The 27130-nt window shown below is 38.6% G+C and overlaps 3 protein-coding genes across 3 annotated transcripts in view; 1 reads left to right on the forward strand and 2 right to left on the reverse strand.

Moving 5' to 3' along the window:
* Positions 1–226: 226 nt before the first annotated feature.
* RPL4 (ribosomal protein L4) lies at positions 227–5948 on the reverse strand. The gene is made up of 10 exons (XM_082488633.1): positions 5863–5948; positions 4249–4420; positions 3291–3397; positions 2699–2837; positions 2028–2152; positions 1517–1646; positions 1134–1290; positions 879–962; positions 533–653; positions 227–442 (listed from the first exon to the last, which is right to left on the reverse strand). Exons 1-10 carry the CDS (start codon positions 5863–5865, stop codon positions 305–307), a joined length of 1176 nt encoding a protein of 391 aa, XP_082344759.1. The 5' UTR covers positions 5866–5948; the 3' UTR covers positions 227–304.
* Positions 5949–6321: 373 nt separating this feature from the next.
* Positions 6322–18286, forward strand: ZWILCH (zwilch kinetochore protein). The gene is made up of 18 exons (XM_082488632.1): positions 6322–6413; positions 6632–6683; positions 8180–8275; positions 8390–8508; positions 9169–9365; positions 9856–9935; positions 10227–10382; positions 10624–10695; positions 11036–11129; positions 12254–12309; positions 13597–13699; positions 14743–14822; positions 15031–15187; positions 16185–16213; positions 16610–16746; positions 17017–17112; positions 17202–17320; positions 17994–18286. The coding sequence occupies exons 1-18, from the start codon at positions 6358–6360 to the stop codon at positions 18083–18085; spliced, it is 1791 nt and encodes a 596-aa protein (XP_082344758.1). The 5' UTR covers positions 6322–6357; the 3' UTR covers positions 18086–18286.
* A 3052-nt stretch (positions 18287–21338) lies between these two features.
* Positions 21339–27130, reverse strand: part of LCTL (lactase like) — a gene marked incomplete at both ends in the record, with an annotated part of 7389 nt that continues 1597 nt past the window's right edge. Inside the window, 10 exons of the mRNA XM_082488966.1 lie at positions 21339–21380; positions 22043–22242; positions 22704–22830; positions 23196–23470; positions 24203–24364; positions 24458–24512; positions 25202–25297; positions 25818–25946; positions 26241–26350; positions 26609–26696. Coding sequence (XP_082345092.1) covers positions 21339–21380; positions 22043–22242; positions 22704–22830; positions 23196–23470; positions 24203–24364; positions 24458–24512; positions 25202–25297; positions 25818–25946; positions 26241–26350; positions 26609–26696 — 1284 coding nt within the window. The remainder of the gene's footprint in view (positions 21381–22042; positions 22243–22703; positions 22831–23195; positions 23471–24202; positions 24365–24457; positions 24513–25201; positions 25298–25817; positions 25947–26240; positions 26351–26608; positions 26697–27130) is intronic.

Raw genomic sequence — 27130 nt, forward strand, 5'->3', positions numbered from 1 at the left:
CGTGGAAGCCCCGCCCCGCCGCCTTGACGTCACGCCCGCCGCCATTTGCACCTTTCCGGAGCGCTGCCGCCACCGCGCGGCCCACTGCCGTCACAGCCCCGCGCGCGAGCGCTGCACGTGGGAAAGGGGCGAACTCCAACGTCAGGCGCAGACACCACCCTCCCTCCTCCGCCGAGCTTCGTTTAAACCCCCCAAAACGGCCCATCAGACACAAACACTGACAGCGTTTCTGTTCCAAGAGGATTTATTAACTGCAGCCGCGGGCGCTCTCCCGACCCCCCGCGGGTGAGGCACCCCACGGCCTTCACGCCTCCGCCTTGGCCTTGGTGGCCACCTTGGCTGCCCCTTTGGCAGGCTTGGTGGCCTCGGCCTTTGGCTCAGCCGGGACCTTGGCCGCCAGCTTGGCCTTGGCCTTGGCCCTCTTCTCTTCCTTGAGTTTGTGCTAAAAAAAGAAAAGACACAAAGATGGTCAGTACATGGCCTGAGGGACCACAGCCGACGTCCTCCATCACCGCCCGCCGGGCTCACTCACGTTTCGTGCGTGGCGCAGGATGGTGTTGCGGCGCATGGTTTTGGCATATGGGTTCAACTTGATCATGATTCTCAGATTCTTCAGCGGGTTCTTCTTCAGGACTCTACGGTGAATCTTTTTCCTGGAAAAGAAGAGACACGTGTCACCATCTCATTGCACAATCTGATTTTGCTACATTTTCCCTGAAATTTGGAACCGTAATTCCTACTGTTTATATCCAGAGACCACAGAAATCCCATCCCCACGCAACAGCCTAATGCCGAAATTTCTGATCTCACTACAAAGCCTCGCACTTGGCCGTTTCTAAAGAAACCGCGCTTCACGTTCGTTAGAGGAGTGTTATTACTTGGGAGCGCGCAGCGCCTTCTGGATTTCCTGACTTCGCATGATTCTTCCAATGTCCGTATTGGTCATCTTGTGCATGGGCAGGCTGCCAAACAAACCGTCACAGTGTTAAGTCGGATGATAAAAAGGTGGCGAATTCAACAAAAATTGACAGTGCTAGCTGTCAGCTCCCACGGGAGAACCAGTGCCAGCGGGCTCTCGTTGCCCCGAGCCTGTTTTACCCCGCGCGGTGGGGGCTGGCGTGGGCTGCGCTTACTTGTAGTCGCTCTTCAGCGTAGCAGCTTTGCGCCAGGTGCCGTACAAATCATCCAGCTTGCGGAAGGCGCTTTCCGTCCAAATGCAGAAACGCCCAACATGGCCCCCAGGAGCGAGTCTCAGCAGGTTCAGCTTGTTCACATCCAGGAGAGTGATTCCTGTGGAGAAACGGGCACACCGGTCACTTCCACAAGACTAAGAAATAAACAGAGAAAGTCCTCAACATCCCCAAACCCGATTCTCAGAAGGAACACATCAGCTACTTGGGCAAGTCAGAACTTCCACACAATCATGTGTTTCAGAAACACGGACCAATGAAGTGGAATCTCATCATTCTCGGCAGTCTCCCCGCAAATGAGGAAGCGTGCCCCAAGTTGAAGTTACCTGGGATATTCCGGAAAGCTCTGATGATGCCATTGTCCTCGTTGTAGATGATGCAGGGTCCCCTGCGCTGGATGCGACGGCGATTCCTCATTTTACCCTTTCCAGCCCGCATGCGCTGGGAGGCATACACCTATATAAAAATCAAACTTGTGAATATTCAGAATAGTCCAAATCCCACCAGGAAAATACAACAAAACTGCTTCAGTCAGAACTTCACAACCATCACTGCTTATCAGAAACACGGACCAGTGAGAAGTTCATCATTCTTCAGAGTCACAAAAAAAAAGCTATTAACATTAATCAACACTGAAATGAAGACAACTGAATAGAGTAAAGCAGCACAACAAATTTACTTCACTTGATCTCTTTTTTACAGTTTCTTGTAGTTTTATTACCAAGGGATTTTTAGCAGCATCAAATTGAACCAGAGCTATCTGGAATTTCTACGGTAACAATGACAGAGATGAATCACCAGGGCTTCTCTCTTAAGAACATACCTGTAGCAACTCACCTTTTTGATGTCATTCCAAGCTTTAAGCTTCTTCAGGAGGAGAACGGCTTCCTTGGTTTTCTTGTAACTCTCAACTTTGTCCTCAACAACCAGAGGAAGTTCTGGAATCTCCTCAATGCGGTGGCCTAGCGAGGATTTTACAAGACAGTAAGTTACCGGCTGACCTTGGCTGTACGCACTTCTCAAGGCTATTGCCTTGTTTATTCAGAAATGGTGCAACACCAAAACCAGTGGAAATTAAGTTCGTTATCCAGTATGCAGGCACGGTAACTACAGGAGGGAAGTTTCGGTAGAGTCTTGTGGGTCTGCCTCAGACAGTACTTTCTGTACCTGAGTAAATATTAAGCAATTCTTTGGCTTCCGTGAACAGAAATCAAACCGAACTGCCACGAGACTCAAAATTCATGCATAAACTGCATGGACAATATTTGTGTCAGCAACGCACACAAAAGCACCTCGGCATCACTGAACTTCTGACACTGCATAACCACGAAGTACCTCCTAAGTTGTACATAACAAAATTGTCCCTCCTACTGAAGAACGGGCTGCCTCCTCACCTCTTTAAAAGAGAATTTACTAAAAATGTTTCTTGTGGATGACTAACCACAGTTACCGATCTGCTGAGGCAATGCAGAACTGCAGGCAAACACTTCCAGAGGCAGAACTCTCACCTTTAGACATGACCAGTGCTGGAAGAGCGGATGCTGCCAGAGCAGAACAGATGGCATAACGCTTCTGAGTTGTGTTCACTCTACGGTGCCAGCGTCGCCAAGTCTTGGTTGGGGCGAACATGCGGCCTCCACGACACATCTATGCATCAATAGTTAAGAACAACCTTTTTGAAGCTTGTTTCTGTAGTGCGACCCTTTAATCCTTGCTCAGTGTTAATTGTTCGTCAACCATCTGTACCAGTACACTGACAGCAGGCAACTGTCACTGAGCACAGCGTAAGACGCAAATTACGACATCATGGCAAGAGGGTATGCATCACGAGATTCAAGATATCCACCACTTGCAGACGAAAAAAAAAAAAAAAAAAAAAAAAAATCAGTGAAAGCTCCTGTTCATTAAAGCAAGTCAGAATTTGCATACAGAAGGTTCTAACCACATCGCAAATATCTCAAACCTGGTGGTCCAGATCACTGTAGGTAGCCATTACCTCAAGCAGAAGATTCCATTTCACATTTAGATACTTAAAAATAATCTTTCTGCTTGATGAGTTCATCTTTACACCCTATGCGAGTAGCAGTGATGAAAGGATACATTTCCAAAGGCACCCTGGCCAGAGCGGTGAGTTCCACCACCTCGTACTCGAGGAATACGAGCAACGGCTCTCCCAGTACCCCAAGATTCGGCACTGGTCTGATGACCTGGAAAAGAAAGATTTTAATTCAGACACTGACAACACTGCAATTTTCCTAAAGCCACAGATACACAGAATTCAAGACCACCAATCAGAACTTCCACTGTTATCATGTGTTTCAGAAACACGGACCAATGAAGTGGAATCTCATCATTTCAGCAAAACAGATCCCCACCAGGTAAATTAACTCTTACCATATTAAAGATCTGCTTAGGTCAGAATCAAGTACATTAACATATCGATTTCTAAGCTTGACCTTCAATTTGGAGGTCCAAATTGGTAGTGCTGATCCTAGTGGGTTATGTTTAATGTGAAACACCATCAGAAATAAACTTGAAAATGCACATTCCTGGCACAAATTTGTCAAGACGCAGTAGCTGTTTGCACCTACAAGCTTCTGAAGCAAGTCTAACAAGTGCCACATTTACATAGGTTTCTTCCTGGCAAATGCCCCAGGTGAGTCTCCTGTAGTCAACACGGAGCAGGGATTCTAAAGAACGGGTTTTCATCACAGTTCGCTGCCTCATACGCTTTCAGACATTTTGTGTTCTTGCAAAGAACGTATATTCAACTCGAGGACTTAGGCACCACAATACTTTCAGTAATATACATTTCAGATAAGACCCCAGAGTACTCCAAGACTTTTACACCTTACTGTTCTTCAGAATAATAAAAACTTGTATTTCACATGATTTAAAATCATTTTTTCAATAACCAGAACAGCTGCCTTGCTTTCTATACAGAATCCCACTGAACAGCACTTCTCTTAGTTCTCAATTTGTTTCTGTTTTAGCCAGCCCACATTAAAATCCAAGTTTAATGCAAGTTATTTGTGTCAATTTTGTGGCCTAGCCATACCTGCAAGTTCACTGACAGCGTAGGGCTGCCTATTGTTCTTGCGCAAATTGGTGTGAACGAAGTTCACAACATCAGGGCGAATGGGAGCCTTAAACACAGCAGGCAAGGTGACATTTTTGCCTGATGCTTCCCCCTTCTCAGAGTAGACGGATATTAATGGTCGAGCACAAGCCTGAAAAAGAAAAAGGAAAAAATCTTAAGCACAAGTCAAGTACATTGCTAGCATTCAAATCCATCAAATACTGCTCAGAATGAAGGGGTCTTCAGTTCAACAGTGCCAGCACACTGACAGCAGGCAACTGTCGCTGAACACTGGATAAGACGCAAATTACATCATCATAGCAATAATTTTCACTTAACGTTGTGGTCCACAGCACAACCCGCGTTCAGAATGGGATACCTTAAGTTTGAAATTCAACAGATTTCCAAGTCATTTGGGTAAAATTGATCTAGACTTGGATCTCTTTAGTAACACCTTCTAAACTACTTCCCATCTACTCTTTAAGAAAGCCTACATAAAACCCACCTGTGTCTCAGTTTATCAAAGTTTTGCTATTTAGATTATGTTTAACAGCTGAAGTGTTTCAGAAGCTGGTTATTGCACAATATAGGGACTCGCCATGACTTCAAGAAAGCAAACTGAGAATGAGAGTGATTTTTTTGTGAAGTCTGGGTCCTCTGAACAATCCCCGGTGCCTCAAAATTTGAGACGTGAAAAATTCAACTGCTAGCAGCACTAGCTTCCTTTCAAAAAACTGAAAAAATGTCAATATCTTGCCGGTCTGAACAGCACCCTTTAAAATGAATCTTTTAGCATTATACTGTATTTGTCGTTAATTTAATAGCTCATGGCAGTAATACACATGAAGTCTCATCCTTTCCTTTCCCATACACAATTCATTTTAGAAGTATTAAGAATATTACACAACTCAAAACTAACGAGCTAATAGCAATGAAAAGTACTACCTGTGTTTCTAACGCTTGTTACTAGCACGGCACTGACCCCTGGCGCTAGTGCAGAGACCCCAACACAAGCAAGCCACAAACTTGCGTGTTCTGGTTCCTTCACCCTGATTATCTGAATTGTATTAGCAAGAAAAGTTGTTCATTTGCAACCTGGGTCCAGACCAAGGCCTTTTAAAGCCTGTTTCAGAATAACAACAACAAAAAAAAAATTAAAAAATTAGTGTTACAGAAACCGTTCTTTTAACTTTACGTGGGATCAAAAGCTTTCGCGTGGTTTTGTTTTGCTTGAGAGAAATATGCGAGAGAAATGAAAAAGCCCTGCCAGAAGGCGACGTGGGCCCCATCTCCCACACTGCTGAGGAAAGGGTGACTTCCAGCGGACCAAGCCAGCCCCCCTGCGGTGCAGTGCCGCCCGCCCGCCCGCCGCCACGGCCTCCCCACACGGGCTCCACGCGGCAGGCCGAGCGCTGACGGCTCCAAAATGGCGGCCGGCCGCCCCACGCCTCCAGCCCTCGGGCTGCCCGCGGCACGGCCCTGCCGCCCTCCGGGCCTCGCTCCCACCAGCCTCGACCCACTCACTACCCTCCCCGACCCACCGACGGCCCCAGCCACCCTCGGCCCGCCGCGCCCCCACCGCCCGCGCCTCACCATGGTGGCGGCGGCGGAGCGTCTCGTGCTCCCGCTCGTCACCGCCGCAGCCCCGACCGGAAAAGGAAGGACTCGCTACTCCCTCGTCGCTATGAGCGATGTCCTTCCGCACCCTGCCCGCCGCCTTCTGCCGCGCCGGCCGCTCGGCTCCTGACCCCAGCCCCGGCCCGAGCCCGTTCGCAAAGGCCGCCACCCGCGGTGCCGAGTCCTCCCCCTCCGGGCGCCTCCGTCGCGCTCGGTCGCCTCCCAAACCGGGGAACTCTTTTTCTGGCGGAGGGATTCGTCGTGACGAGTCATTCACTTCCACAGAAATTATAAAATTATTGATGGATTCCTTTTTTTTTTTCATATGGAGGCGTGCGGCGAGAATAAATATAAACAAAAACCCTCATGGGCAGGGGAAGAATAATTTTTTTGCCTTTCCTGGGCACACCGCCCCGAATGTAGTGCCGCGGGGGGCGGGCGAGGCGCGCGGTTCGGTTGCGGCGGGCGGCGATGGCCGCGGAGCGGCGGCGGCGGGCGGCTGTGGAGCTGTACGGACGCCTCCTCCGGTGCGTCCCGGCCCTGCCGTGAGGGGCCGCTCCGCTGAGGGAGGTGGCTCGGGCGGGAAGGCTGTCTGGGGCGCGGGGGAGCCCAGCGGGGAGGCTGCTGAGGCTCTGATGGGACACCCGCATTGTTGTAGTTTATGCAGTTAAGCTTGGTGTTTAATGAGGAACGCGGACGAAAAAAAACCCCACTTTATATGCTTAAACGTTTTATTTCCTTTCAGAATATATGAAGAAGGAAGGGAAAGCATCCCTGAACATCCGTATCTCTTTGAGGTAAATATATATGGGAAAATACAGCTGTGTAACCTGAGTCTATATGCTTAAAAAGCGCAGCTGTTGATCAACAGCAGAGATATGTGGGGGGATATCACATAAAAGGGAAATTTTACCTCAGCAATGCCTCTTCAGATCCGCATCAGGACGGAGGAGGAGACGCGGTACCAGAGCGCGGCCCTGTGGAGGACTGGGGCAAAAGAAGGGTTAAGTGCGGTAGAACTAATAGGGAGGAATAAGCAGCTGCAGCACTGTTTTGGCAGACGACGAAGTTGTGTGAAGCTGCTCCCTAGATAAGGGGGTGCTGCTCACAGGGAAGAGAGAGTCCCTTTTCGGTGGGTGATCTTTTAGAGTACGCGATGGTGTAAATAAGTAAAGTTGCAAATTACTGGCCTTGGTAGAAAAGCATATAAAGAGCAGCTTGCTTAATGAAGCGGATTTCATTTACTACACTCTGGAGTCCGTGTCTTAATCCTCACACGGCCCTCCGGGCCAGCGCCCGCCTTCACCCCCCTGCTCGTTACTGCGTCCCTCCTGTTTGTTTTTTTTTTTCTTTGCACCTATTAACACTTAATTTGTTCGACATAATTGTAAAGATGAAGTGCGAGCGTCACGGGGTGGGGGCGGTGCGAAGCGCAGGAGGTGGGCGGTGGGGTGGGCGGCTGCTGGGGGAGAGGAAGGAGCTGCTGCAGCCGCTGCCCTCAGGTACCGCTTTCATGCTTCAAACCGGCAGCTTGTGATGGCACGGTTTGTGTCCGAGTGCTGTTATGGGGCATTGGGGTGTGTGTGGAAATAGCAAGTGCTTCTAAGGGCTTTTTGGAGCAAAGGAATGGCTGGAAAATTTCTAAAGCTATTTAGTTGTATTAATCTTGGGATTTCTATAAGTTTGATAATAGTTGGAAAATAAAATCAGGTGATTATTTAAATACACAGTAATGTGAAAAACAGACTAGATGTGAAGGATCAAGCAATACTTCTCTGTGTGTATGCAAAAGCTGAAGTAAAGATTGATATCCCATCATTCTCAAGAAAAGGTTTGAGTTATTTAATGTCTCCAAAGAGTGTTTAGAACTCTCATGAGAAATTCAGAGAAGTGATTGATTGATTTTTAATGTTACTTTAAATGTGTATTCTCCATCCCAAGGACATCTGGTGACTGTGGTTATTACTTGACAGCGATGATCCCTTATATCTTGCATTACCTGAAGTTTTGTTCATGGAACCAAACTTTTTGGTTTCTTGTAGAATCAACCTGTTAAAGATTAAATTTTCTATGTTGGTTTGTTGAAAGTTGTTGTGTTTTCATAGTTGATTTGTTTCCAGCTATGGCATGCAGTAACTGTTCTCCTGAACTCTGAAAGCCTTAGATTCATGAACGGTTGCAATAAAAACAGTTTGTGGAATTAGTTAATTTTGCAATTTCTGGTATTAAAAAATGCTGAAATACATCATTTATATGTAGTGAATTAAAAAGTTTTGGTTTTGTTTTTTTCCAGACTGATGTAGAGATCTGTTTGATTGGTGGTAGTTGCAAAAGTCCCATTGAAAGATTTTGGAATGGAAACAATATGATATATATTTTGCAGAAAACAGTAAGTGTGTATGTTAGTTGTGAATTTCGAAAATGTAATCTGGACTTTTGAATTCCCATCAGATGTTTTCACATATCTTGCATTTTTTGACTTATCTATACATTTCTCTTAAAGATACACAATGAAGAAAGTGACCCAATGGAAGAATCAAAAACAGATGATGCTATTTATGCCTCTGAGCTTTTACCAAAGCAGACTTCTGGACCAGTGGCTCTCTCTGTCAGCAGAGCAAAGTAAGTATCAGAGGTCTGCCTCCCCTTTTGATGTGATTTTTCTTTTGCAGCTTTTCTCTCTCTTCCTAGTATTCAGAACCTGTGTTATTTCGAATCCCCCAAAATTAAATTACTCATTAGTTTAGTGAGGAGATATGACCATTTTTCATCCTGGCTCCCCTGGCTAAAAGTATTCCTAACAAAGTAGCTAAAGTCAATGTACTGGAAAAGCACTTGTGAGCTGTCCCATTACGTTAATGGGACTGAGTGTAGGCGAGCAAAGAAAGCTTACTAAGACTTCAATGCTTGTTTTTGTAAGGTTTCTGTTAAAAAAAAAAATCTATTTGGAGTCTTTGCCTTTTATTAAAATACCAAGGCATGATACCAAAACATGGTGACTAGTTCGCTTAACTAACTTATCCTTTTATCATGCTTAAAATGTAAAATTCAGTTATGATTTCAGAATTTTTAGTCTAAAATATTATATTCAATATATTCTCAGTTATGAAATCTTTGTGACTTTGTTGTTCTACATGTAAAAAGAGCTTTGTGATACTGCATTCTTTTTCTAAAATGATTTGATATCTGCTAATGAGGCATGGAAGACAGGGGTTAAGTTTTATGTAAGGTAGATTTAGCTATGCTTGCTGGTACTTATTTTTTTCCTGTTCATATCTCTAGGCAGTTGATTTCCCTATATACAATGGTGCAAAATCCAAACATGACCCACTTGGAGATAAGTGAACTGGTTGTGTTTCCTCCTCTCTGGATAAGGTGTGATGGTTCTGATCCTGAACATACTTGTTGGCTTGGAGCTGAGCCTCTCAAAGCTGGAAACAAAATCACAGGAATCAATCTTTATACGGTTACATGTGATGGTAAGGTCATAAGCTTCCTCATAAAATTGAATGAGGAAGGCTTAAAAATATGGGAATATTGATGTAGTGATGCTGTCTTTGTCCTTTGTGTGATGTTGGCTTGGTACCTGTTTTAAAATACAAGGCGGGGGGAAATAAAAAAGAGAGAGAGAGAGAAAAGAAAAGATGTTTTTAACCCATGCCATGTGGGGGAAATATCTTTAATATACTTAATGCAATAGTATCTGTGCAGGCCCACCTTCACTTAGGTGTAGTAACTTAGCAAATTGAAATTCCTCCCATTCAGCTCCTTCCTTATATGAGCGCTGACTCTTACTAAACATTTGTATGTTAACACCAGCTCTTAGTATCAATAGGATAAATTCAAGAAGGCAGCCTGCTTTCTAAAGGACAACACGAGTCGCACTTGGAATATTTGAGAATTAATTTTAAGTGCCAAATTTGGATTGTTAAATTTTTTTTTTTGATTCTTACTTTTTTTCTTTCCTAGGTCCTACAGCTGATAAAACCTGTTTTGCAAATCTGGAAGAGCTCAAAATGGCACATAAAATGAAGCATCATTCATCTATTGTAGGTTTTTACAGTCTGTCATGCCTCTAATCTAAGTTTAAAAACTCTGGTTTTGGATTTAGGATGCTAGTTTTGGGAAGCTTTATAGATTCTATTTAGAAACTCATCTTAGTTTCTCGATAGTATAATCTCTTTTGAAGTAACGTTTAAGCTCCCTATGCTGTAATGCATTTGTCTGATATTAGCCTTTTTTTGTGTGTGTGAAATGCTTTTAAAATTCTTTTGCACACGTACAAAACAATCAGTGTTGTGGTGGTGTTTTTTATTTTTTTTTAAATCTGTTCATTTAAGGTGATGACAAAAGGATCTGCTCAGTATGAACTTATTAGAGCTGCTCCAATAGAGGACACAATTGTAGAATCTGAAAGCAATATATATGTTGATATTACATGGAATACTGTAAATAAGATTCTGGAGACACCCCCACTAATTTCAGCTGCCACTCTGGTAAGTCAAGAAAGAAATAGCAAACAAATCCAAACTCTTTTCACAGCTTAAATCATGAGCAGTGTAAAGGACAGAAAACAAGTTTGACTCTTGCCATTTGTGTTTATTATTCTTTAAATAAGCAACACCATGTGTTCATAATCTAAATTATAGATTATGCTAATATGCATTTCACTAATGACAATTTTAGGACTCTTGATTTCTAAAGTTTGAAACTGACATAAACTTCTGGAACTTTCAGAATATTACACTGCAGTCTGGGGACCCCCGAAGTCCTGTATATCAGCTATATAGAGAACTGCAGTTTCTCCTTGTAAGTATAAGTGAGAAATCCCAATTTCAGATTTACATGGAGTGATGATTTTATGTGTTAATAACTTACTTTATTTAAAACTTCATCAGATTTTTCAAAGATAACTTTAAGCTTTTATTTTGGAATAAACTTTGAGTTCAGTTTTAGGAATCTTGAATACAAAGAGGACAACTCATAAACACCAAAGCCAGGAAATTCAAGAAGGTTTTGAAGTCATGGTTAGCTGTACAGAGAGAAATGCATGATTCTTGGAGAAGTTAAATACATTTTGAAGTATGACACATGCAGAACCTCAAACATGAACTGATTTGTGTTGTTTTGATTTTTATACTGCAATTAGGCTTTGGCTGAAGGTTTGAAGACGGGTGTGACTGAGTGGCCTGAGCCCTTAGAATCTGAATCAGCTGTTGAACTGGTCCAGGAATTTCTGACTGGTAATTGCTACTTTTTACATGGGGAGAGGGATGTCACGTTTCACAGAAATAAAAGGAAATTCCACATAAAAATTTTTAAAGTTTTAGAATTAGATATGTTAATTTCTACGCTATAACCACCAGCACAAAGCAGTTAAATAGGTTAGTCAGTACATATGTCATTTTTGCTTGTCCTAATATCTTGTATAAAAGTAATAATTCTTTTTTATAAAATGACACAGTTGCGTTTAAAAAGTAATTGAGAGCATTCTGCATGTGTCTTTCAAGTTATCTGATGTGCACGTGAACTTCTAAGCTCACTAAGTGTCCCTTTGGTTGTGGGAAAAAATACTTTCATGACATCTTAAAATGAAGCATCCAAAATTACTGATTCCTTCTGGAAACTGTTGTGAACAATATGTGTCTTCTCAGAAGTTTAAGATATTAGAAAACAAATCTAAAAAGAGAATCAGATGTCGGAATGCACTGAGAGATTTTTCAAATGCAACTGTAAATTTTTTTTAGTATGTAGATAAAACTTGGACAAAACATAAAACAGACAAAAGCTTTCTGACAAATACATGTGGAAAAAAGAGACACTTATTAGACCACCTGCTACCCCTTACTGCTTCCACACTGGAACTTAACAAGTTAATACTTAGATAACGGAATATAGTAAATGTATACAGGGAAAATGTATAGCTTATGATAAAAAAAATTAATAAATTATCTTTTCAGGCTATACCCTTACCCAGTAAAAACAATTTTTAAATAGGTAAAGTTTGTCTATTGGCCATACAGTCAGTGTATTTGTTAATTATGATATGCCCAGGGATTTATACAGAATCACAGAATTTTCAGAGTTGGAAGGGACCTCTAGAGATCATCTAGTCCCACTCCCCTGCTAAAGCAGGATTGCCCAGAGCACATTACTCAGGACTGCATCCAGGCGGGTCTTGAAAATCTCCAGGGAAGGGGACTCCACCACCTCCCTGGGCAGCCTGTGCCAGTGCTCTGGCACCCTCACCGTAAAGAAGTGTTTCCGTGTATTTGAACGGAACTTCCTGTGTTCTAACTTGTGCCCATATGATTGATTTGATTTATTTTTTTTCATAGTGGTGAAATTTATTTTTCTTCTCTACTAGATTTAAAGAACAAGCTGGATAGATTTTGTATGTCTGAAAACAAGAACGAAACAGAGGTATATACAGTTTCCTACCGATTGCCTTGTTTCCCTTATAACTAGTTATTTCAAGTTTTGACTGTCTTGTATATTTTTTTTATGTATATATGTAAATACATAGATATAAAGATGTAAAGAAAGATAGATCTCTTGCTTTCTGTCTCTGCTAATGGAAGAAGGCCTTACAGGCAAAATTAGGAATTCCATAGCTATCCTTTAATAGAAAGTCCACTGTAATTTTTATCTTCAGAAAACCTCTCTGTTTTTTTTTAATTCTAAATGGTCTACCAGTGTCCATTATACATATTTTTTTATATAACTTAGTGGCATGGAGCTATTTTGATTTGCTTCTTTCCCTTCCTTTTTACTATGAAAAGCTTGCAAATTGAACTGTATTATATCAGCTGCAAATGCACTCCCTTGTCTTTATCATTGTCTGTCATCTCCTAAAGTTATCAATCTCATGATGTCCTAATTTCTTCCAGGAACTCTGACGTTTGTGCCATTGTATTCTATCATTAATTTTCTTGCCTAATTTTATGAATTTGGGCCAATTTAATGGTATTGATTAGATATCCGTCCTATTTATCTAGAGGTTTATGATATTCTAAAGCAATGGACAAATTCAAATTATAAAAATGTCTTTAGTTATATTGAGAATTTTCCCTTTCAGTCTACAAGGAAAGGTTTGGGCCTTTTTCTTATTGAGAGGGAAGTTGCATTTTGTTGATAAGCTACAAATGTAATGATTTCTATATCAGCTAAACCAGAGATATTCAGAATCAGGATAACAACAAAATAGTTCTCTGTTCTGAGAGTCTACGTATGCATTAAATTTGGCCTCCTAGGGCACTGCTAGGTATGCATACAATTATTTAATCATCTATGAGTTCAGTGTAGCGTAGGTCGCATTCTGAGTTAATGATTGCTGGACTATATTCTTGCTATTTACCAATGCTCCAGGTATCGTGTAAGGCAAAAAGGAGTGTCTTGAGCGAAGCAGTTGTTTTTTGATGGACAGTCTGGTTGAGCCTTATTTGGCTATGATCAAAAGGCTTTTTGATAGTAGGCTTCACTTCCTGGGCCAATTATCTAGTGTGATAATTCTGAAAAGAATTAGTCTCACTTTTAAATAAAAATATGCTTCCAAATTACTATGCACTAGTAGCTTCTATGTGGTAGTTTCCCTGGAAAAGGGGAAAAATTAGTGCTGCACCCTATTTTGATCTCTGGAGAAAATTCAGATTCATAAGGTCTTTGAATCTTAGGCGTCCTTTTTTACTTAAGACAAACTAACTCTTTCAGAAAATCAAATCTGACACTGCTGCAGTGGACAGTTCAATAAAATCAATCTTCAGTGAGCGAGGAGACCTCGATTTTGCTGAACAAATATGGTGCAAAATGAGAAGTAAGTGTATTGTGTTTTTTTTTCCCCCATCTATTTTCCTTTAATTCTTCTGTTCTCTGTATCTACTGTACTGTATTGCTTTCTCAAAGAAATGAATATAAATTTTTCTGAGTTTTAAAGACTGAGCAGCTCTTCAGAAAATTGTTATCTACAGGCTTTTTCTAAAAGAGCTAATTTTAGGTATGTGAGATGATATACTTTCTTACAGCATATAAAGGTAGGCCAACATCTAGCAGGAGATCATTTTATTTAATTGTAAAAGGTACTAAACAATTGGTAGTACTCATCTTCTCTAAAACCAAAAACTACTTACCTATAAAATTTTTGTCTTTCTATATATGAAGGAGAATTTTTAAGCTGACAAAGCTGCACACAAACTTTATTATTGTTGTAATAGCGCTCACAGTCCTTCAGTAAAATACATTTTTATTTTTTTATTGCTGTTTTTTCAAATTACTAATTAAGTTTTGTTAAGCTGTTCCAGAGATTATAACAACTGCGTTCTGTTTGAGGGATGGAGTATGTAGCTTTTAAATCCCTTTCATTTCTATCAGTGCAACCTCTGTTGTGTTTGAATTGGAACTAGATAGCTAAAATGTACTGTGATGACTGCCCTGGTTCCTGCGTAAGGGCAGTGTCAGCTGCACAATGTGTGGAGGCTAGTTTCTTGCTTAGGAAGCGGTTAGTTGGATAAATAGATACTAATAGTTCATATTCTAGATAGATGTTGTTAAGTTAAATTCATGAAATGTCTTGCGCTGCAATGTATGTAGAGAGAACGTAGCCAAAATGCGTTACGATAATCTGCTTCTCAGGTGCTGTTCTCTAACAGTCATATGCAGTTCAGTGGTCTCTCTTGATCAGTTTCTTTAGAGTAGCCCTTTTTAAAGTCATGATATGACAAACTTAACAAAAAGCAGTGCAATCTGTCATTTCAGTTATCATTCTTTAAATGGGTTTTGAGCTTGCAAATACATGTTGAGTTAACAGCTGGAGAGAGAGCCTGGATTGACAAATAAAATATTGCATCTTTTTTTCTTAAGGTGTCAGGTCCTATCAGGAGTTGATAGAGTGTTTCACACTGATCATAAAATCCCTGGAATGTGATGAGATACAGCCGTGGGTGTGTATTTGTATTTCACAATAAATGTTAAAATTTTGAGTTGTTTCAGTTCTTGTCGCTTAACTGCCCCTCATTTCTGTGTTGTATTGTTTTTAAATTACTTTCACATATCACAGTTTGCCTCTGCTTCCATGGTGTTGTACTTCTAAACAATGTTTATGTTGTTTTGTACACAGTTACATCACAAGAAAACTTTTCTAATTTTTAGATTCATCAAGGGAGTAGCAGTTTGCTAAGTAAATTGATTAAACAGTCTTATCATGGAAAGATAGAGGTAATTTCCCTCAGTGGCATCACTCCGATTCAAATGCTCTTGGAGATTGGTTTGGATAAGATGAAGAAGGATTATGTCAGTTTTTTCATAGGTAAGCCTGGTATCTGTTAACATGATTAGAAATTCAAGAGAAAAGGTACTCGATGCAGGAAATAATGAAGTTTTTGGTAACCTTGATCTCTCTTCTGCTCCCATGTGCTGAAGTGCTGTTTCTGGCCTCCTTATTAACTGTACTTTTCAGTTGTATGTGGTTTCAAAATGTAAAAAATGCATAGGTTTCAAAATAACTATAGTTTGGACAACTGCATATTTCTTTTTCAATTTGAAAAAACCTTTAGGTTGAACTTTAAGTAAACTAAATACCAGATTTATATAGTTGTGGACTGTTTTGTTTTCTTGTCTGTTTGCTGTAGATGAAAAAATAAGACCCTCGTACTCTCTCTGTCTTTTCCTTTGTGGTCTACATGGTTAAAAGGAAATCAGGCAAGGGTATTTATATGTAATAACTGTGTGTGTACAGTCTGTAGTATTTAGAAAGAGGTTTTTGATTATTCTTACGTATATATTATACTGGGAATAAAAGCTAGGGTGGAAAGATTTTTGTACAGTATATGTTTCCTTGAAAACATTGTGGTTTTGTTTTCAGTATAATAGCTTTATTTTTTTTTTTAATTTGTGTGAGGCATTTGTGTTTTGCCATTGTTATTACCCACTTCCTTTTCATTCATCTCTTCATTTCTTTTCTTGCTTTGTCGTCCTGTTTTCATTCTTTCTTTTATTTGCTTTTTTATTTTCACTATTTGTAAATCTGTAAGTCCCAATGAGGTGGTTGTCTCAAAGTATATGGTGGGTTTCTTCATTGTGCAGCCTTGCTGGTAAATAAAATAATGCCTCTACCATGAGACTTTTCAAATTTTTTTTCTTGTTTTGAATAAGTAATCATGTCAATAAATAACATTGCAGTCTTAGTGACTTTGCAGTTTTCTTTGGTAGAACTCCCTGTTTGATTACTTGAATGTGGCTTATATTTCATCTGACACTATGTAGTAAATTTTAATAATATTTTTTTTCCCCTGTTCATTTTACAGGCCAGGAACTTGCAACATTAACCTACTTGGTGAGATGCTTTTTTTTTTTTTTTTTTTTTTTTAAAACTCTGAAAGCAGTATAAATTAGAGCACGCTTAGCTGATGGTGGGTAGCAAGTCATATCACTCCTATAAGCTGAGAAACTGAATTGCAAATCATGAGGATAGAACAATGTACTGCAGAAATGTCATTATATTGTTTTCTTATTCATATATTATTTCCTAGTTATCTGATACGGGTCATTGTCAGGCAGGACAGTGAACTTTGATAGCATGGAACTTTGTTCTGACTCTACTGGGCCATCCATCCTTAAAACTTTGGCTTCTCAAAAGAAGCAGGAAAATAATTTTAGTACACTGAGGGTGTGTTGTGTGTCTGTAGAAATTGAGTGTCCAGTTAAGAGTGGAAGCTGTTTGCTGTTCCAGGATTACTTCATTTCTACATCAGTAGATCTACAAGAACAAGTCCATCGTGTTCAAAAGCTTCACCATATACTGGAAATAATGGTCAACTGTACAGTCTTACTTCAGTTTAAACATGAGAACCTCTTCCCTTTGACACAGTAAGTATTTCATTTTTACTTCTTGTTCTTTAAGTGACAATAACAAATAGTTTCTCTTCAACAGTTGTAAAGAAAAAAAAAAAGCAACCCTCCTTAATGTTGATGATTGAGGCTGCAGAAGTAGCTGTTAAATTTTGCTTTGGGGCTAAAATTGAAAAACAAAGGAAATTGTAAAATCTAAGAGTATAGTTAATTTTCCAATGGGGTTTATGCAGTGTTTTGCAGGCATTTCTACAAAGAAAGTTAGTAACCAGGTGATTTCTGTTGTAGAATTTGCATGAAGTATTATAAGGAAAACCCTCTAAATGAGAAGCACGTGTTTCAACTGCCGATCAGACCAGCAGCTGTCAAGAAGTTTTATCAAAAGTAAGAGAAACTTCAGTCTTTGCAGCATTAACATTCAGATGTGACTCAATACCTGACTGAATTTTGACATGTCTTGATTATTCTGTCAGTAATCACCCAGAAATATGGAAGGTGGACATGAGTAGTGGGCATGGACAGAAGGAGGTTAAAACAACGTGGCAAGTTAGTACTAATCCTCCAGTTGAACATATGACATCAAACAATACAGGTAAGGAATATTTGTGGTGAAATGAAATAATGAAAGTACACATTTCATATTCAGTTTTTATAGGGGTTCAGGGGATCTGAACATTTTCTTACTTACATCTTCGGCAAAAGTGAAATGATGTTTTGTCTTTTTATTAAAAGACGAGAGAGTGTTTATAGAATGTAAAAGACTTTTACAAAGTGGTGACCTTCTCACCTTCTCTGGGTTATGCTAAAATGACAGAATAGTTCCAAATATGACATGATTGTTAAATATTTTACACAGTATCTTATAACATTTCTAAAATCTTTGCCAGTGTTTTTTGCTAATGGGTTTGAAGAGAGATTTACCTGTTAAAATGCTGGCCTCTAGTCAAAGAAGCAAGCAGGTGCTAAGGAGAGAAGACATGCCTTGCTGCAATCAAATGCAGAACAAGTGAAAAAGCACAAGAATGGGGAAGAATTAAGCATACAGACTGCTACAGAAATAGTTTGCCTTTTTGGGGTGAGGTTTGATACAGATTAATGCTTTGGTAAAGCTTTCCTGTCATGCTCAATTTTTTTGTCGTGAAGTGCTCCTTTCAGTAAAACCAAAGTTTTGAAACCGGTTCTTGAAGCTGCTCCACGAACTAATCTCTACAATTTCTCTTTCTAAGAATAGTGGCTAATCATATCTTTTTCTTTTGTCTATGCAGGTCTCTTTTCCGATTCGACAATTAATGGAAGCAGTGAAGAAAGAATGTATTTCATTACAATGGCTAAGTGCAGTCAGGTGCATTTCACATAAATGCATGTTACTCTGCAGGCAGGCACTTGAAAGGTACAGTAAAGGAGAAAGTTCAGTATTATCTGTGTCCCCACAGTATATTTAGAAACACTCTGTCATTTGAAGAACAGTACATCTTACTGTGTTGCTTGCTTTAGTGCACTTGAAGTCTGACATATGCAGCCATAATTCATCTGCACATAGGTTTTTTTATAAATGTTGTGCAATTATGAATGTACAGTATAATTATTTTGAAAATATAGTAGATATTTTGTTCGTATACTTACAAACATTCAATAAAGTTCTGCACTTTGTTTTTTTTTTATTTTATTTTTATTCATTAAGAATGTAATCAGACACTGTTCAAAGTGTGAATTATCTTAACCCAACAAAACAAGCAATATTGTCATGTTCTCCTGGTGCCAAGTGACATTGCATCACCCAGATATATTTGGAAAGTTCTTCATCCAGGGCACTGTGAACTTCTGATAATTTGATTTTCTTTGTCCCTGTATTTATATTTTGGAGTGTTCTTGGATATACTTCTCTCTCCTCTTCAAATTCATTTTTTTCCCCTCAATGCAAAGTGAATTATTTTAAGTGTTGTCTTGTATACTTTTGCATAATTTGTTGGAAAAAAAAAAAGGTTCAGTATGATTGGCTGGGCATAATCATTTAAATATATTGAGCTGACAGTTGTGTGTGTTCTTATGTTGATTAGATAAGGTATGTAATGTTTTGGTAGCGTAATTTTAAACAATTACATAATGTAGTATATGCTGATTAAATAATTTGAGACAAATGTTTTGCATAAAAGAAACTATTGACTATTGATAAGTAAGGAAACCCCCAATATTCATGCTTTTTAGAAACAATACATTTCTATCGTTTCTGGTTTCTCCTCAGTAAATCTTATTTCTTACCCCTTTCCTAACATTACATCTTAATAACTATCAGTTTAATAGCCTTTGAGGAGAAGCTAAGAACAAGGTCTCCTTTTTTTTGGATTTATGTACTGCTACTCTGCATTCAGTATATGCACATGCAATGTTGAAAATACAGCGCAAGCTAAATAGGAAACGTGTTTGTTGCTTTGCTTTAGAGGAATCATTTCAAGCACAACAGAAGGTCAAATATAGCCAGCTGGCCATATTCTGGAACAAATTTTTTATAATCATGTACTTAACTTGTTCCTACCTGCAGTAGAATTGAATTTGAGGTGGAATATTACATTCTGGAAGTGCTTGGTTTACTTATTACATACAGAAATGTGCATTATATATTACACAGTTGTATGAGGTAACCTAGTTCCCTGTAAACAAAACTGGAGCAATAAGAGTCCTTGGTTTAAATCTGACTCGGTAGTTGTCATCTCTGATTAATCACTTCAAATAATTCTTCTCCACACCTAAATAGTAAGGCATATATTATCCTAACTTTTAGACATGAAGAATAAGTTAATGTTTAAGCAGTGTTCTTGGAATATCTAAATCCTTTTCTATTTTAAAATTATATATCTCTTTCTTTCAAATAGCAGTTACATGCTAATTAAAAGTCTGTTCATGATCAGACTGGAATCAGACTTCGCAAGCAGCTTTTAATCACTTGCAATTTGTACTGGCAAGACTTGAATCACTTTAATCTTAGCTAACCTTTTTTTTCTGGTGAACAAAAAAATATAGTAGTTTCCAAAATAAGAAGAAACATAAAATCTGCTAGTTAAAATTAGTAGAAAGTAATGCAGGAAAATAATATACTTGTGATTTTGATAAAAGAAAAATTAAATTGTTTTGGGAATTGAATAGGAAAAAACTATAAAAGTGCTTGGTGGATAGGTAAAGTAATATTTCTTTATCTTTACGGTGGTATAATGAGGCATCTGTGTTAAACTAACCAATATAATAAAACAGTTGCATTTTATTTATTATGCAAAATGAAGATGTGTGTAAGCATGCAATTTTATCTATGATTTCGAAGGTAGAATATTAGTAGGACAATACTGATGAGTATGCAGAGTGTGAAAACTGTAGGAAGAACAATCTCTGTCACCTTTTCCATGTGAGTAATGAGGGAATCTAAAATTTGAGAAATGAGTAATATGTAAGAAATTTAAATCTTCTGCAGTATACTAATTGTTAACTTAGAGTTAACGTAGATTAAGGATTTTTTGAACATTATGGTTAAAATTATTTCATCAAAGTTGACATTGGCATAAACAGCAATCAAAACAAACAAAAAAATGTCATACGTCTGCAAAAGTTGGAGCAAATCCATGACAGTTTTCGCTCCTTTTTTTCTTTCTAAGATAAATTTTTGAAGATATGTCTGTGCTCAAAGGGCTGCAGAAATTGTGCTTACTATGAATTAGCTTCAGTGCATTAGCAGCATCCTACTGTTCCTTTGATTTTTATTCCCTGCCTCCCCCCTCACCCCCTGCCAAGGGAAGGGTCAAAAAGAAAATTGTCAGAGGGAAGCACTTTATCCTTTTTATGATTGTTTTGTAACTCTTTAAAGAATTAAATGGGTTTTATTTTGTAGAATTTTGCTCCACAGATAAGCTTCAAAGAGTTCAGTAAACACAGTTAATTCACATAGAACATATAACTCAGCAGTTGAGGTGAAGTAGGATAAACTGAGGATGACTGCTTTGATGTTCTCTACCATGTGGAATTTATCTCGTCCTTCCTATGAGGCTTTAATACTTATTTCATCTTTCATAAAAATTTCAGAAATCCACGGTGGTAGGCTGTTCTCCTAGTTCAGGAATTATGAAAGGTCCTGAATTACATTGGGAAGGTTTTAAGCGAGATGGATTAGCCTGGCACTGTGGAAATTTCAGGCAGTGTCTGCTGTATTATGTATTCTGGAGCAACTGCTCTAAGTTTTGCTGTTGTTAGCTTTGTTACTGGGAACATGAAAGAGAAGAAACGTGGCTTGACACTACCATAGGCTAGTACTTAGCCCATTTTTTAATGGTCCTCTTGTATATAGAAGTCAAATATTTTGGATGTTTTCTGTCTGCACGGTTGTCTTGATTTGTCCGGGTTTGTTTTACATTTGAAAGAGCACTTAGCACTTTTAGTATTTTAAGGAGAATACTGTCATCCTTAGGCTTCATTTTAAATAGTAACTCTTTCAGTTTGTGTATTCCATTAACATCCACAGTTGATCTGTTTAGCTACAGTGATTTTAGTTGGAGAGAGTAAATGGGGACGTGTTTCTTTAGAGGCTGCTTTATTGGAAAGCAGCTGTGCTTTCAGGGATAAAATTCCTTTTAGGACCTGCTAATAGTAGTATTCACAGAGAACTTTAAAATCTGAAAGATACATAATATGCTTTTATAAAACAAAACAGAAGACATACAATACCTGTAGCAAGGAGTTGGTGTGTGGTAGAGCAAGTGTCCATGGCCTTCTGATACCAATTTCCCACCTGAGAAGGTTGACATGCAGCAGTTCTATTAGACCGTAATATTCTGTCTCATTCACAGCAGCTTCTTCTCTGTTCCTGAACATTTGTCCCTTAAAACTGACTTGGAACTATTTTATTCTGTCAACACATGATTTTCTGAAAAGTTTCTTTGTGGTTTTTATTGCAATATATTTCTTATAGTTTATTGTTAAATAAAGTTTTAAAAAGCACAGAATATATTCCATATTATTTTCCAATAAGGTAGCACGCATGTGTAATTTTCTGCCTAGAAATCTGACAGAGCACTGGTAACTTACAATTCAGAATTTTTGATCACTTCAGTAAGTCTAATTAGAGTTTGTGAAGTGCTTTAGAAACGTAACTGAGGCTTGTTCCCATTTGCTCTGTCTCTGGAGGCCTCTGTATTTAACACATCCCTAACTTACAGAACCAAAGTGTCATTTCATGTACCATATTCATGCAAGTTGTTTCATGAATTTCAATGTGATATCTGCCCATTGAAGAAAAAAAAATTAAAAAAAAGAACAAAATAGCAATTGACATCACCTCTCTTGAATTTGGGAATCCATTTGCACTGATAATCTTCTTATAATAGTCAACAGATGCCTTTGGGTATCGTGGTTTGTTCTTGTTTTTAAAATCAATGTGATAAAATCCAAATCGTTCAGAGAAGCCTTTGTTCCATTCAAATTTATCCAGCAGTGACCAGGCAGTATAACCTCTGATGTTAACACCATCATTTAGAGCTGTAAACAGAATACAAATGATTCTGTTAAACTTGTTGCCTATGTTTGTCGTCCTTAAAATATGGTTCTGTAGGTGTTTTGTTTTACACCAGAAGGAGATGGGGAGGGGGAGAGGAGAACAGAAAAATGGCAAAGTATAAAGTAATTTAGATTCTTTGAAAATGTTATCTTTAGCCTAGAGGTACTAGAGCTCTGTAAGAATGGTAATTAGGTGCAATTTGTCCTTTCTCCTTTTCAAACTGATGATCTGTTATAATATTAACCCTCATGTAAGTTATTGTATTTGTTAGCATCAGTACGTTTGGCTAGGTTGTCGTTTTTGTGAAAATTTAGTAGCCTAGTTTGCTGTCCGTCTTGATCTGTGAATATTTCTCTATGATGTAATTTACAAGAGTAAAACATAATCAGAAGGTGAAAACGCTCAAAAAGCTCATGCACTGAAAAGATGTTTTTAAAGTTACCTTTCAGAATTTCATTAATATATCCTTTCAGATACTCTATCCGCCATTCATCACACAGTTGAGTACACTGTACCTTTTCAGAAACGCCATTCTCTGTCACATAAATGAGAGGGTTCCCATACTGTGTCTGCAGACAAAGATATGCTTAGACTGGTTCATATAAACAGAATCATCTTATTTTGACAGAACATGAGATTCCTGGTAAAATGTATTAAAAGCAGTTTTCTAGATTTACGTAGTTACCTTTAGTAAGAAAAATGTGTAACTAGAAATTAAGTTAACTATGGCTTTTATTTTAAAATTACTGAATTCTGTAGACTTCTGAACTGAAATTAAAGTAGGTTTCTTTTGCAAAGAAACTTCCCAGTATGGCAAGACAAATTATAAGTGAAACTGTTGAAAATCTAAAATAGTGTAAGTGCAGCTCCTGCAGCTTCAGCATGTAACCAGAGGTTTTGTTCATTTTCTATTCAAGAATTACTCTGTAATCACCTTAATGAAGTTGAGTAATCTTCTGAATCCCCAAGGCACAGAATATAACCATTTAGGTCCTGGAGCTGGCCATTTTGGGTCCACCAGTTCAGCCAAATCACGGTCAGTGTGGTAACTGGACGCTTGTAGAAAGGGAAAACTCTTCTGTAGAACATAACGAGTAGTAAAATGACCTATTCCCAGGAAATCCGATGTGCCTTTAATATAGGTTTTCTCTTGCACTGAGAAAGTTGGTAATCTTGATGTCCCCAGGCCCTGCTGGGCACTCTTCCTACCTATCAAAATAATTATAGGAAACATACTTCTAAGGAGCACAGAAATTTGTTTTCTTTGCCTCACCAGCAATAAATACGGTTTTCCTGAACTTAGTGTTAGTGTAAAGGACAGTTCAGTTTGATTGCTTTTTTAAGATTAAATAATCTTTCATCCTTTTGGTTTGGGGAAGTAAGATGGGTACAATATATGGAGAAGACAGTGAATTAAAGTGTTGTGCGGGTGTTTTTTTTTCCCCCGAAGACCATGATAAATGTCAACAAAACGCTTGGAAACATAATGTGACAAGAACAGAAGTGCTTTGCTGCTGGGTGCATTGCCTATCTGCTTCATTCTGTGAAACAAAGATAGTGGAACCCTGTAGACATGCAAACTTTAGTGATGAAAAACTGCTGTTTCTTTGTCCTTAGGTGGAAGATCCAGAAAAATATTTAACAACTCCCTGTTTTGGTTAGGCTGCTAAAAATGGACTATGACTGAAAACTGAGGTAGTGGCTTTCTTTCCGGTTTGGAGCGCTCAGGTGTGCACAACAGCAGCTCTAGAACTTTTTTGTTCTGGTATGTGGCTGAAACTGCTCAGGAGCTGTGTCTCGTCCGTGGGCTATTTGTTCCTTAGCCTTGTCTCACCTGTGTCCTCATACTTGACTAAACTACACGTTGGTCAGGGGCTATTCCATTATAATATGCTGTAAGTGTGTAATTTATTCATGCTATAGTCCATTACTGGCGCTTACCTACATAATTCTTCATAACTTCTGGATAGTCTCCTCTGTAAATTGGATTTGCAAACCATCCCAAATGAAACTGTATATATCTTTCAGCAGCGTCTCTATCTGTTTGGCTGTGTGGATCAACAGGTTCACCCCAGCCACTAGTTAGGGAAATTCCAACCATACCTTAAAACACAAAGGGACAATTCTGCAGTTTATGCGTAATCTTTAAGCCCTTAATATAAATAGAAGCATAATTACAGAGTGAATCCTTATTACCTTGCTGCTCGCTACGCCATGTGTTATTGTAAGAGTGCCATACCTTCGCATGAGTCTGTAAGTTAAAAAAAAAAATAATCATATGCACATTTTAATCTGATATGCCATAGTCAGTATAGAAAGCTAGTGAAGATCAAGAGTAGTTTTTGCACTAAGGTGTGTCTGAAGATATCACATAATTTCTTTTATGTATATTGTGGAAGCTTTCCTTTCATATCAGATGTCAAAAAAGCATTTATGCAAGATTCCTTCCCTAAATTCCAGGAGGTCCCCATGAACTTAATACACAGCATTCAGTATAGCATTTTGTCCAGTGTCTCCAGTCATTGGATGTCTTTGCCTAGACTATTCAGGCAAGTAAAACTTTATTTTTAAAAGAGCTAGCATTACTGAAGTCGCTCACAAAATTCAGGTTCATTTCAAGAGGTCAGAATTTTATTCTTTGTTTCTAGAGTAGCCTGGATATTTTCTTATTTAAGCAGTTTGAAACATACTGTAAAAGGGACACAAATTATAAGGGAAAAATGTAAGTTGTTGCAAGTGTCACATCAAGGACCTAGCCTTTCATGCTACACCTGAATATACATTGGTGGTTTAAAGTCAGGTGATAATTTTGATGTGCTGGTTGGAAATTACATCATTGAAAAAAACCAATATTTCTGTTTTAAAGGGCAGAATCAAAAAACCTTAGTCTGCTAAAAATTCTTAATTTACACATAATTTGAAGCACGATTTTAGTTTTACTTTTATTATATGGTGCGCTGCTTTGTATGCTCCGCATCCACCGAGCTTCAGTCCTGGTGCGTGTTCTCCTGTTTCATAACCCTTTTCAGCAACTGCCTACAAATACATAGAGTTAGTTATTCTTTGAACAACAGAGCTAATGAATTTGCTTCTGTCCGATGGACTTCGATCTTGTGCTCTTCCACACGATCCGTCTCTCTCTTACTTACTCCAGTCCCCTTTTTCCTTCCCCTCCCCTTGGCTCCCATCTACTGCCCCACCGCTTGGTTGATAATATGCTGTGGCTTGTTGGAAACAATGTGTTGGTGACTAGCGTTAGTGGGCTGACTCGCCAGCTTGCTGTTCCCCGGCGAAATGCACAATTGGCAAGTTATAACTGCCTTCCTGAGTTCTGTGCCTCTCTCCAGCTGATGTTTTTTCAAAACTTCACTGGAATTTCATGTCTTAAAACTCTGCCCTTGTGCGGAATCTGACCACTGAGATTTTGGGGCACAAAGATTAATGACACAAGTCTCTCTCCAATTTTTAACCTACTTCCTGTAGTGTCACTTTCACAGAATTTTGGGAGCAGAACTGTGTAATGGGAGTGATTGGAAGGAAAATGTTGATAACTTACCCAAGGATTACTAAAAGTAATCCAGTGTTTCACACGATCGCCAAACTTCTCAAAACACAGATTTGCATAATCATTAAAATAATTTATCATGCTTATATTTTGCCAGCCACCATATTTTTCTTGGAGAACCTTTGTAAATAAGAATTTCAAGAATCAATAATGTTATTTTAAGTTCATCTGCCTATTAACAAAGACTTTTATTTGTATTTTAGTAGCTCAGAGGATATTTTTCAAAACTTCAGTGTATATAAACTGCAATGTATATAAAATGCAAATGAATACAAAATAATTATAAGCACACTTAAAAGCACGCAGGCGCTTTTAAACATTTTTCTAAAGTACACACAGTCCTTAAACTTAGAAATAAATTTCCTGCCAGAAGTGTTTATATCGAACATTTCACTAATTTAACTATTGTCTAACCTGTGGAAGATCCCAGTGGTAGAGGCTTACAATAGGGATAATATTGTTTTCCAGAAGACTATTAATTGTATCATTGTAGAACTGTATTCCCTTCTCATTCAATTGCTCTGCTGATGAAACACACAGACAAGAAATTACCTGGACTTTTTTTCAAATAACTGGAAGAATAGAAATCAAAAAACTTTAACCAAGGAATTTTACATTACAGTGATGGGTGTACTGTAATGAATGCGTAATTGTTAAACTCTGTTCTGCAGACAAAGTAACATAAATCTATTTAACAGTAATGTTAAACAACTCTGGTATACTTGAGTAAAATTACTTGCCTACTAATACTGGTAAGAATATGGTGAAATTTCTATGCTTACTTTTGATGCCAGTGGGCATAATCCGAGGCCATGAGATAGAGAATAGATAGTGATTAACTTTCAGCTCCTTCAGTAACTGAATGTCATCCTGTGAAAAGAAAATCCAATTACCATATCTTGAGTCCAAGCAGAATAACTCTTCAGTTATTCATGTCTTAAATAGTATTGAATGCAGAAAATCTATAGATGACTTGAACAAAAGAGGATTCCATCAGTTACTTTTTTTCTGCGTTTTCTTTAAGATGATGGCTCTTCCGACTTGTACGCTTCCTTTTTAACCGTTTTTTTTTCTTCACTCTCCAAAGAAGTCCTGTAACATTTTGTGTTAACAACTATGGAAACTGAGTCTTTTCACCACCACATAGAGGACAGAAAAAATTGTTGAGGTATTCTGTAACACAATTATATTTATGTCAGAATTTGTAATATGCATGATTTAAAAAAGAATATAAACCTGTAAATTTTGACCTCAAACATTCCAACTTAGGCACAAAAACATAATTACACAGGCTTTCATTTACT

The sequence above is a fragment of the Vanellus vanellus genome (assembly GCF_965231255.1).
Source record: "Vanellus vanellus genome assembly, chromosome: 11".
NCBI lineage: Eukaryota > Metazoa > Chordata > Aves > Charadriiformes > Charadriidae > Vanellus > Vanellus vanellus.